Raw genomic sequence first — 13,064 nt, forward strand, 5'->3', positions numbered from 1 at the left:
CCCCCCCCCCCCGCATCACAGGCTATACATATTTGAGACAATGAAGAAGTGAAATTGGATTGGTTTCCAGTTTCCTATGTAAAATATTATCCCTATATATTACCCTGAAGTAAATGTAACCTTTAATTTAATGGTGCGGTGTATGTAATATGTCGAATAAATAGTCAACATCATTAATTCTGTGCTTTGATATTAAGGATTCAAGATGTTTTTCTTTTTGGGTTAAATTAAATAACCATGACTCGATATTCTAATAATTACATTAAACTGTAATTAGTTTAAAATTAAGCTATTGATGAACCCATTTGAAAAACATCTTTCAATACCTTCATTTATTCCCAAAGATTGAATCCCCATCCCTAATGGCTCCCACGCCCTTACCCAACAGAGCATTTGCGATGATATAAATGATGATAACTCAACTGAACACAGAGACTAAACCTTTACTTACTGCCTACAATAAGCTCCTCACTTTGAGAGGTTGCTCCCCTCACCTCTTTCAATACCTAGCATTCCAAGGCTAGCTTGAACATGAAATCTTAATTATATTGGGGAATTAAAAGAATTTTATGAAGTCTAAACGCAGAGCCAACAATCTTACATAAAATTTGCCCCTTAAATCACATGTTGAGGTGTGTGCAACAAAGATTAATAGAAACAGTCAAAGTGAAATCCAGCAAATTAAATGCGTTATCGGGATTACTAATCCAGCTTCTAATAACAAATAGAAAGAGCAACTGAGAAACAGTACAGAGAAAGATTGGATAAAACTTTGTTTTCAAGCTGGTTTTAATGATTACAAAATAGTCTCAATCACGGAGGTTTTTAATTAAAGTGTATCCTTGACAGATTGCTTACCTTGCTCTATGCAATTTCAAAAATAGAGTAAATACCACTGGAAGTCCCCGACTTTGATGGCACCGTCACTTTTAGTCCTCAACTTTTAAATCAACCACTTTTAGTCCTCTTACTTTTTGTTTCTAACCACCTATGATCCTTCCTTTACAATTGGACATCTAATGTCATTTTTCAAGGCCAATTCAGTCATTTCATAATTAATGTATTAAGTATTATGTTTCATCATCAGAATAATTGAAGAAATCCTATTCTCCACTCTCCTTTGTTAACACTAAATTTTGGATCAAATGACTGAATTGCCCTTGAGAAAATGACATTAGATGCCCAATTGTAAAGAAAGGACCATAGGTGGCTAGAAACAAAAAGTAAGAGGACTAAAAGCAGTTGATTTAAAAGTTGAGGACTAAAAGTGGCAGTGCCATCAAAGTCGGAGGACTAAAAGTGGATAATTTAAAAGTTGAGTACTAAAAGTGGCGGTGCCATCAAAGTCGGAGGACCTTCATTGGTATTTACTCTTCAAAAATATATAATGCGATAATTGCTACCAGAGTACCGCCCACTACTAGAAAATACAAAATTGACTATGAATTTAGCTATGGATACAATAGCATTGTAGCAACTAATCAACTATATATATAAACTATATTAATAGTTTGTCCAATGTATAAATGATTTATAATATATGTATGAAAAAATTTCACTTTAAATCCTATGACTATTCGTATTGTTAATTGGGATTCACGAGTTTAAAAACTGTTAATTTGATTTTATAACTATTCAAATCTTTTTAATTTTAGTTCCTATGACTATTGGGTATTGTTAATTGGGGTTCACGAGTTTAAAAAGTGTTAATTTGATTTTATAACTATTTAAACTTTTTTAATTTCAGTTCCTCTGACCAAATTATCAGCGAAAAGTAATTGAAAAGTCTCACACAAATCTTACCAAAAAAAACGAAACTTTCACATCTAGAAGATTATGCTGTGTCCAAGTTCTTACCTTCTTTAATTGATTTTATCATGTTTTTAATGCCTTGTTTTAATAGTATTTATACTTGATATTTGCTTAATTCAAACTCATGAATTTTTTTGGTGGGGGAAGGGATCCGAAGATCCCTTAAAGCTAATGCCGTCTACACGAAGCAACCCCTTGGGCGTCCCGAGCCAGAAGCGTGGTCAGTCCGTCCGGGGGGTGATCTAACAGAGTCGTTCCCCAAGCTGAGTGTTGCCCGAGATTTGCAAGGAAGTCGGCGCACTAGTTCCCTTCCCGTAGGGTGTGATTAAGCCTAAACTCCTGGAAATGGCGTGTAAGGGCTTTGTAGTCCGCAACTAAGGTGGAATCCAGGCTACCGTCATCAGAGTTGTTAACAATGACATTCACCAAGGCCTCTGAGTCGGACTCCGCGATGAGGTGAGTGAAGCCACGGTGGATGGCAACGATCAAGCCCTCCCGAAATCCCCAAAGTTCTGCTCTAAAGCTAGAGGTGCGACCGATGTTTGTCGTGAACCCAACGATCCACCTCCCTCTATGATCCCGAAATAAACCACCGGCACTGGCTAGACCTGAAATGGATTTCCTTGCGCCGTCTGAGTTCATCTTAACATAGTCTAGCTGTGGAGGTGACCAAGCGACCCATGTTTGCCGTGCATGTAAGGGCCCTGTGTGTTTGAGAAGGATTCTGTGAGCCTCCTTCGCTTCCCTATTCGCCTTGATAATGATATCATTCGCCGAGCCGTTGATACTATTGAAGACAAGGTTGTTGCGAGCTTTCCACATGTTCCATAGGAGATAGGGGAAAACTGTGTTCCATCTGCTTCCATCGTCTTGCGTTTGCGTCGTGCAGGCCTTCATCATCCAGTCTATGAGAGGTAGGTGGAAGCTTGCCATGAACCCCGCCGGTGTTGACGCCGACTCCCAACATTCCTTTGCAAAATCACAATGGCGGAGGAGATGGTCTATAGATTCGTCATGTGCACCGCATCTAGGGCAATCAGCATTTGAAGATAGACCCCGCCGGAGGCGTTCAGCATTAGTGAGAAGACCATTAACCGCCACTTTCCAAACGAACAGTTTGACTCTTTCGACACAGGTGATCTTCCAAATCCAAGCATAGGGGTCCTCCGCTCCGTCATTCCCTGAAATAAAGGAGAAAGCCGAAGCAACCGAAACTAAACCAGAATTTGAATGGGGCCAAGTCAGTTGATCTACCTGATTGTGAGAGGTTGGTAAAGCAATTGCCCGAATCTCGTCCACAATGACCGGAGGAAGGACATCGTTTAGTGCTTGGATGTTCCAAGTGTTACCAGGAGTGATGAAGCGATCTACCAAGGTGTGGGCGGGGATGGTGACACCACCATTTGGAACAGCCTCCGCTAGAGGTCGGTCACCCACCCACCAATCTCCCCAAAAATTAATAGATTTGCCATCACTCACACGCCACTTTAAACCTTTGGTGAGTATATCTCTACCTTTTAGGATACTACGCCACCCCCACGAAGCGTTTGAGCAGGTCGGGAGTTGTAGAAAATCACCTTGTTTGACGTATTTGTCTTTCATAGCTTGTACCCAGAGTTTATCTTGATTAGACCACAGCTGCCACGCCATTTTGGTGAGAAAGGCCATGTTGAAGTCACGGGCTTTTCTAAGGCCCAGCCCACCTACCTCCCGAGGTCTGCAGATGTCTAACCAGTTGACCGTGTGGATCTTCCTTGTGATATCATCATGCCCCCACAAAAAATTCCTGCAAACTCTATCAATGTCAGTACACGTACTTACCGGAAAGGCAAGCGACTGCATGGAATATGTTGGGACCGACGCTAGCGAGGACTGCACGAGAATTCTTCTCCCCGCCATGGAGAGGGCGTTGGCTTTCCAGGTTGCGAGCTTCTTGCGCATTTTATCCACCACATAAGAGAAGGTGTGGCGAGAAACACGCCTTTGAAGGATAGGCATTCCAAGGTAGTGCCCCATGTTAGCTGCAATAGGAATATTTAAAATATCCTTGATACGATTCCTGAGCCCTGCATTAAGATTAGGGGAACAGAAGGTGGTAGATTTTGTCAAGTTAACAGTGAGACCCGAAGCTGCACTAAAGTTGTTGAGACAGTCAATCATGGTCTTGGCCTGTTTCTCCGACGCTTCTCCGAAGAGCATTATATCATCTGCAAAGAAAAGGTGAGAAATGCCAATCCCTCCCCTTGAGATTTTGATCGGTTTCCAGGTACCTGTTGCAACTTTATTGTGGATGTCATATGCAAGTCTTTCCATCACCAAATTAAACAAATACGGAGCAAGAGGGTCCCCTTGGCGGAGGCCACGACCCGGCTTAAAAGATGGAAGGCGACCCCCATTCCACAGGATGGAAATGTCACTTTCACGAAGAAAGAAGAGTAAAAGATCAATGATACTTCTCGGAAATCTGAATCTAACTAAAGTGTCTTCCATAAAGGACCAAGAGACACTATCGTAAGCTTTATGAAGGTCCACTTTGACAGTCATAAAGCCTTTTTTACCTTTTTTAGAGGACATGGTATGAACCACCTCTTGCGTAAGGATGACATTGTCCATCGTGGAACGGCCCGGAAGAAAGCTATTCTGGTGCGGCCCAATTAAATTCTGCATGATAGGCCGCAGTCTATTGACCAGGACTTTCGAAATCACTTTAAAGGCTACATTCAGCAGGGTGATCGGTGGTGAGCTGTCGTAGGCTCCCAAATTAAACCTTAAAAACGTAGTAGTGAGAGTAAGGATCGTTCCCACGAGGAGTAACTAGTTTGATTTATGAGTTCAAATTAAAGAGGGGGGTTCGGTATGAAATTAACATTCAAAATAAGTAAATGAATAAATAAATAAATAAGAACAGAAAAGATGATAATCAAGCCAAAGTTTACGAAAGAAATCAATTGAACTTTTAATACTTGGTCTAAGAAAACATTCACCACTGGATTTTAGTAACTGATCATAGATTCACAATTAATTCATAACAATTGAACATTCGTTGTGGGATTAATTCCCGATTTTCCTTAGTCATAGGTAGTCAAACACAAGCGGTATCAACTACCCCTAACTATCAAATAACACAAGACAAGCACTTATATTTAATTTGATAGCAGCATTAAAATAAGAAAATCAACGAAACTGAATAACATAAACACATGCGGTTATGTCTAATTCATATTAATATTCTTCCTATGATTAAATTAACACTAAGCCGTGATAAAATTAATCACAGTTGCTACACAGATTAGAAAACCAATTAAACGAACCGTTAACTAATCTAGCAATAAACTATTCAAGAAATTAAACTAGTAGGCCTCCTAGCAATTAACTGGAACAGTCATATAAAATAAAACCAATGAAAGCACAGGAGAATATCAATTACTCAAATGAATATGAATTCAACATTAAGAACTAAATCAATCTCACAGTACAGAATGATCCAGGGTTCATGTAATCTTTTGACCAAGTTTAGAGAATTAGCCTCGCAGGGCCATGAACCAGAGAATTTCAACAGAAAAATAAAAACTTGTAAACTGGAGAAAACTATAAAATTATGCACAGCTAGTCTGATCCCTCAACAACAAGAACTCACTACTATTTATACACCATTAATCCAACAAAAACTCTTAAATTGAGGAAAATAATTAATCTAAGAATTAATTTGAACCTCTCAAAATTAGACCCAAATGGTGAAATTACTCCTTGCCGTTCATTCCTTGCTGACCGACGCAGTCTCCTCCAAGCTTTAGCCATCGAAATCTTTGCTGCTGTTTTGACGAAGCATTTGCCGAAGAAGTCTTCCGCTGCGGTTTCGTACGTACGTAGCTGCGCAAACCAAACAAAAATATTTGAATTCATTCCTTTTTCTTTTGTTTAGTTATTTAGGTTATTATATATTGTGGGCTAATTTTATTAAACAAATAAATAAAGATATGGGCTATGATGCTATGGGCTTATCAACCCACACTAATTAAAATATAATACTTATTTTGGGCCAATAATTAAAACTAGCATCTCAACCTTACTAATGCCCAATAATTATTATAAAATATCTATTCTAACTAATTAACTCTAGAACCCTAAAAATATAAAAATAAAGTAAAATAAAAATTAATAAATATAAATATACTATAAAAACATACTTAAATCAAAGTGTAAAAATATGTTCATCAATCGGTCTAAAATCAGCTGCAGTCTCAGGGACCTCCTTTTTTGGAATAAGGGTGATGAAGGCCGTCAGGAGAGAGTTATTAACCATGCCACTAACCAGGGCCTGATTGACCATATTTGTCAACGATTGGCCCACCTCACTCCAGAAATGTTGGTAAAAGATCGCTGGAATCCCATCCGGCCCCGGACTCCCATATTTCTTCATACCAAAGACCGCCTTTCTAACTTCATCGAGGGGTGCCTGGCGGCACAAACCCATCGCCTGGGTGTGCGTTATGGTGTGTTCATCTGCCACTGGGGTTAGAACAGCCGCGTCGTTTGTTTCCACTCTGCAAAAAAGGGAAGTAAAAAAGTCTGTAATGTGAGAGCTTAGGGAAGGGTGATTGTCCGTCCAAGATCCGTTAATCTTGAGGAACCGGATCCTATTCTTATTCCTTCTGATCACTGCAGCGTTCTGGTAGAACCAGGTATTGCGATCACCGTCTTTGATCCAATCCATCCTAGATTTCTGAAACCAAAACGCCTCCTCTTGGTCCAGCACTTCATTGAGATCATTAATGAGGTCCCTTTCCTATTTTTGGAGGTCCCGAGACACTATGAAGTCACTCCTGTTTTGAATGTTTTGAATATCTGTGATCAAATTCTGTTTTCTTTTGAAGATGTTACCAAACTCGTTGCGGTTCCAAAGCAGGCTTTTACGGGTCACCGTAGAGATGATGTCTGTAAACGACTGGTTGGTATTACTCACGGCCTCTTTCCAAATGAGATTATAGTCATCTCTATTGAGTCAAGCTGCTTCAAATCTGATGGGTCTCGAACTCCTGTTCGGTGGTTGGCCCGCTTCTTCCACAAACAAGATAGGATTGTGGTCTGAATAGAGGCGAGGTAAGACCAACAGTTTAGCTTCGGGGAAGGCTAATTGAGCTTCAATGTTCCAAAAGAGTCTGTCTAGCCTCCTCATTTGAATCACCCTATTCCCCACCAATCTATGCCAAGTGAATTTAGGTCCTGAAGCTCCCGGATCCAAGAGATTACAGTCCCCGAAGGCTTCAGAAAACCGTTGGAAATGGTTGGTGTTGGGGTTAGTGCTCCCCCATTGTTCCTCCATACCTGCAATATCGTTAAAATCCCCTAAAACGAGCCAGGGGATCTGAATGGTACCCGAAAGGGATTTACAATGATCCCAAAACTTGCACTTAGCCAAAGGATTAGGTCTAACGTACGCGAAGGTAATGAAACAATTCTTAGAAGGCCGATTCACTCTGGTATGAATGGCTTGAGAATTGTGACTAATAATCTCCAGGTCAATGTGACCCTGTTTCCAAAAAAGAAGGAGACCACCTGCAAACCCAACAGGGTTAACCAGAAAATGGTTGTTAAACCCTAAGTTATAAGCCAAGTCAATCATCTTATCCGCTTTAGCGGACTTGATTTCTAATAAATAGAAGGCATCCACTTTAGACGTAATCATGAGTTGTTTAACATGCTTCCTGACACGTCCATTAACGATGCCCCTACAGTTCCAGGTTATGATCTTCATGGCAAACCTGTGGGACCGGGGGAGGTTTGGTCACCGCCCTCTCCAGGCGTAGAACAAGACGGAGAGTCCGTTTCAACAAGATTAGAAGGCATACCTGTCACACTAGGAGACGGTGTGTGCGTACCACCAAACTGAAAAATACTCTGGGAACGTAGCTGACTCACCAGACCAGTGATAGGGGAAATCGAAGGAGAGATGCCATGGTTCACTCCGTTGCCTCTACCCGAATCTCTACCGCGTCCTCTAGCTGCGGCGGTACGTCCCCCACGCGTCCGAACGTTCTGATCATGAAGGTGAGTGTTCGCCGAGGGGTTGCTGGTAGCCACCGTGTGCGGAGCTCGTGACTGCGGTGGAACGGGAGGAGCTCGTGACTGCAGTGGAACGGGAGGAGTGGGATGCTTACCTTTGGAAGCTTGTCGTGGCATAGTTTTGGATTTGCCCTTGTCTGTTCTTTGTCTGTGATTAGTCGGTTCATCATCTTCCTGAATATCAGCCAGTAGACCATACTGGTTACCACGGTTGGCCACAGGGATGTTGGGATCTTTTCTGGATTGACGTGTGTTCTTGACCGTATCTCCCGGCTTTGATTTCTTCGTAACTAACATCCATGTTCCATATCGTCGTTTCTCCTGAGCCTGAGGTGGAGGGATCGGTGATTGTGTTTGCTCGCTATTCGTGGTTTCCGGGATAGGGTTAGCATTCAAGTCCACGATTGGGACATCAACCTCCGCCGGCTTAATTTCTGGGCACGCCTGTTCTCGGTGGCCGACGACGCCGCAGTGGAAGCAGACGACATGCAGGCCTTCATATTCGACGAGCTGAACCTCGTTATCAACCCACACCTCCGAGACGAGCGGTTTGTTAAGATCGATTTCCACCGCCGCTCGGGCGAACCTCCCTTTTGTAGCCACCACCGTTGTTCTGTATAGTTTGAGCGGCTTTCCCACATAATCCAGAATCGCTCTGATGGTGTCATCACGGAAATATTCCATAGGTAACTCGGGAAGTCTAACCCACACCGCCATCTTAGAGAATCTAGCCGTACGGGGACGAAACCCTGGTTCCCACCGCTGCGTGACAAGATAATTATCAAAGATCTTCCACGGGCCGTCGAGAAGAACATGAAGGTAATCAATCTTGTTGTCGAGGCGAGCCACGAAACACCCATAACCGATATCGATTAGGGTCATTTTCCCTTGTAGGTTCCACATCACGGGAAGCAGTTGATTCAGAACATTAACGTGAATGTTCTTGCCCAGGTATTTGATGATTAAAGACATCTTCCATGCGCTGCATAGTTCTCGACGCAGTTCTTTGGAGATTTGCTTAACTTCTAGAATATTTTCTATGCCTAGTGCGCCGAGTTACTTGATATTGCATAATTTATGCCATAAATTTTAATTTTAATCCTGCGAAAATATAATGACAATTTTTTATACGTACTCACCAATTAAAGCCAAGCTGATAGTGTGCGCGCGCACACACACACACACACACACACACACATATATATATATATATATATATATATATATATATATATATATGCGCGCGCGCACGTACCCGCAAGTGTTCTATGACCATGAAATTAGATGATTTCACCTCTAAAATAATATGAATATCTGTTTCTTTATTTCTTTCTCTCTTTTTTTTTCTTTTGTTTTTTTTTTTTCTTTTTGGGTCAAAACAATGAAGATATTATTACTCAAAGCAATGGTTACAAGATACAATTTGTCTAAGATAATATAATAAAACTTAAATATAAACAAAGTATAAAACAAATCCCATATCCCAATAGAATAACCTTGATTAAATGAATATTTATTCAACAATGTAATTGGTGTACCCTCATCACAATTTATCAAATCACACATGCAACAAGGCCAACCATCATTATTTGAGGATAGACTTCAACTACAGTAGACATTAAGCCCTATATATATAGCATGGGATGGCTTGCACAATTGCGAGTCAAGGAAAGAGTTGAATAAGAGACATTAATCCCAATTGAGTTGTTTTATACTCGGTAAAGCCAGCATCATTGAATATTTTTACCCATTCTTTTAATTTTCGTTCTCGTCCATCATAATTAACCATCATCTGCAGATCAAGGAAAATTTGGGTTTGGATTAACTCCTCATCATCATCGTCGTCATCAGCTTTGCTTTGGGTGGAGCCCACAATCATACCAAGGATAATAACTTTTCCGCCATTTTTCCTACTGGGAATTGCTTCTTTGCATTTTTTCAATATTTTAACGCAATCATCGTCATTCCAATTGTGTGTTATCGACTGAATTAATTAGTTGTAGTATCAGATCATACAAGAATTCAATGAATTGAATTATGGCATATATACATTTAAAAAAAAAAAAAAGTGTAGTAGAATTGTACCTTAAGAAAAGCTGCTTGTGCAGGAGGTATGACCTCGAACATGTTTCCCCCAACATAGACCAAGTTCTTAGTCCCTTCCAAGCCGGCAACAACGTGCGGAAGATCCAACACAGTACACTTCATATCCGGGAATTCATCGGCAAATGCTCTGGCCACCAACCCGGTGCCACCTCCCACATCTACTAGTGAATCCAGCCCCTCAAAAACTTCCCTACAATATTTTTTGACCAAAGACATTATATGTAAGGAACTACGCGCCATGGCTTGGTTAAAGTTATGGTTAAACTCCGGGTCTTGACTGGTGCTGTCCCAAAATGTTTTCCCGTACGCTGTTTGGAACGCCGTCGGATCATCGTTGTGGAACCATTCACTGACATGGTGCCATGGACCCGCAAATATGGGACCGGTTACCTCTACCACGAAAGGTGCCAAACTAAAGGGATGGTCCTTAATGAGAAGACACGACGGAGGCCCGAGGGCATACCCGTCGTTGGCGGCAACAAAGAAGCCAGAACGAGTCAAGAGGTTCATGAGGCGACCAAGGTGTTCGGCTTTTGCCTTGTTGATAGCGAGGGCGTCAACCAGTTCTTCAAGCGTGATGGGTCCACCATGTTTATGAATCACGTCCGGAATGCCTAGCTCAACAGCACATTTGAGAGAAAATGAATTTATGAAGTTGAGCATGTGGTTCCTTATGTGAGTTCCGGCACGAACACTCTCATCCTGCATTGCCATCCCTATTTAATTTTATTTTCAGCTAGCGCAGCTTAGCTATACCGTACTACTTTTATTTGGTACTTGCCTTGTATTCTCGATCTCAAATATATATATATACATACATTCAATCATGGTTTAATTGGTTTTGTAAATCTAAGCATATCTCTGGCTCATCTTTATTGAATTCGGCTACGTTACCCTCAGCCTATCATATGTTTTTATTCATCAGCAAGGCATGGATTCAGTAAGTTATCTATTTTAATGGCTCGGAACATTGCCACGAGAAGAATTTATTAATCCTTTCGAGGTCTCTTGATTCCTCCGACGCACAATAAAAAAAAAGGCATGGATTGAGTAAGTTATCTATTTAATTATTAATATATTTATTTATTTATACACGTGTGAATTATTTAATAGTAAACATTCAAAAAAGATTTTGTGGCCACAAAATCTTTTCTTGAATGTTGAGTGTCAAATAATTCACACGTATATATATATATACTAGTTTTTTCAATATACTAGTTTTTTCAGGCGCATTGTGCCAATAGGATTATACTTAATGTTTATTTTTAAATAAGAACTTTAAAGTATATGAATGCAAGATAATATATGAGATGTTGATTATAATTGTTACAAAAATAAATGTTTGCAATTTTATAAAAATGATAGTCTAAATACTTAGTCTATAAATGATAATATAAATAAATACTACTTTTGGTGATAAAAATTTATATATTTTAAATCATATTAATAAAGAAATACGATTGAACTTATAAGGTAGTCCAAAATTGAACAACTGTGATGTAGTCCAAAAAATATTACGGGATAACTTAGTTTTCCGCTTCAATTTATTAGGTTATTTAAATGTCAACTTTGTCAACAAATCCTCCTCAAATACTCAATCATGGTTTAATTTGTGTTGTTAATCTATGCATTTATTGAATTGGGTTACGTTACCCCCAGCCTATCATATGTTTTTATTTATCAGCAAGGCATGGATTGAGGACGTTACCTATATTTTGAGTGCAGGACGTTATCTATTTAATTATTATTTAATATGAATATATATAGATTAGAACAAGGCTTTTAATCCTTTTATATATATATATATATATATATATATATATATATATATATATATATATATGTATGGTTCATCGCTTAATTGGCAAATCCACTTGTATCTTTTGCCCAAATTTGTTGGATTAACGGTAGGCCACAAAATCTTTTTTTGAATGTTTAGTGTCAAATAATTCACACGTGTGTATACACACAGACACATTCAATCATGGTTTAATTTGTGTTGTTAATCCATGCATATCGATGGCTGTGATCTTTATTTCGGGTTACGTTACCCTCACCCTATAATTGGTATTACAAGAACTAATAACAACCTTATATCTGAAAAATTGAACGCACTAGATCTTATTTAAAAAAAAAAAAAAAGAAAAAAAAAAGAATAAGGTTCAAATTGGCCACTGAACCTAACCTAAAAGTGTAATTAAGCCATTAAATGAAAAAAAATGTGCAATTAGGCCACTGAACACTCCAAATGCATGCAATTTCACCTGATAGCAGGTTACCTTCAATTTCATCAGATTGCCTGCTTACATGGATGGTGATGTGGCATTTTAAAATAATTTTTTAATAATAAATATAAAAAAGTAAAAAATTAAAAATTAAAAAAATTTTAATTTTTAAATATTATTTTTAATATTAATATTTTAATATTTTTAATTAATTTTTATTTTTAAAGTTTATTATTTAATAAACATTAAAAATAAAAAAATTATAAATATTAATTTTTTAAAAATATTTTTAAATATTTTTTAATATTAATATTTTTAATATTATTTTTTTATATTTTTAATTAATTTTTAATTTTTAATTTTAAAGTTTATTATTAAAAAATATTTTAAAATGTCAACTCACCAAATCCATGTAAGCAGGCAACCTAATAAAATGAAAGGTAACCAGTTATTAGGCGAAATTGCATGCATTTGAAGTGTTTAGTGACCTAATTGCACATTTTTTTCGTTCAGTGGCCTAGTTGCACTTTCAAGTTGCGTTCAGTGGCCAATTTGAGCCTTACTCCAAAAAAGAAAAAAAAAAAAAAAAAAAAAACTCAATCCTCAGCGGAACTAACATTTCATACCCGTACACTTACCATCACTCATTTTTGCTACACACCAGCAACCATATCAATGGTTTGCTATACATCACTACCCTCATCACAGTATTTATCAAATCACACATGTAACAGGCCAACCATCTTTATTTCAAGATAAACTTCAACTACAGTAGACATTAAGCAAACTTCAACTACAATAGATAATAAGCAAAATATATATATATATATATATATATATATATATATATATATATAT

General features: G+C 38.6%; 1 protein-coding gene across 1 annotated transcript; it reads right to left on the bottom strand.

Moving 5' to 3' along the window:
- Positions 1-9,340: 9,340 nt before the first annotated feature.
- LOC116011130 (trans-resveratrol di-O-methyltransferase-like) lies at positions 9,341-10,770 on the bottom strand. Its single transcript, XM_031250647.1, has 2 exons — positions 9,961-10,770; positions 9,341-9,859 (listed from the first exon to the last, which is right to left on the bottom strand). The coding sequence occupies exons 1-2, from the start codon at positions 10,693-10,695 to the stop codon at positions 9,539-9,541; spliced, it is 1,056 nt and encodes a 351-aa protein (XP_031106507.1). The 5' UTR covers positions 10,696-10,770; the 3' UTR covers positions 9,341-9,538.
- Between the last annotated feature and the right edge of the window lie 2,294 nt (positions 10,771-13,064).

The sequence above is a fragment of the Ipomoea triloba genome, chromosome 2, assembly GCF_003576645.1.
Source record: "Ipomoea triloba cultivar NCNSP0323 chromosome 2, ASM357664v1".
Classification (NCBI taxonomy): domain Eukaryota; kingdom Viridiplantae; phylum Streptophyta; class Magnoliopsida; order Solanales; family Convolvulaceae; genus Ipomoea; species Ipomoea triloba.

Coding starts and splice junctions, on each gene's coding strand:
- LOC116011130 (XM_031250647.1), bottom strand. CDS start 10,695: ATGGCAATGCAGGATGAGAGTGTTCGTGCCGGAACTCACATAAGGAAC. Junction 9,860..9,960: donor CACAAGCAGCTTTTCTTAAG/GTACAATTCTAC, acceptor TAATTAATTCAG/TCGATAACACACAATTGGAA.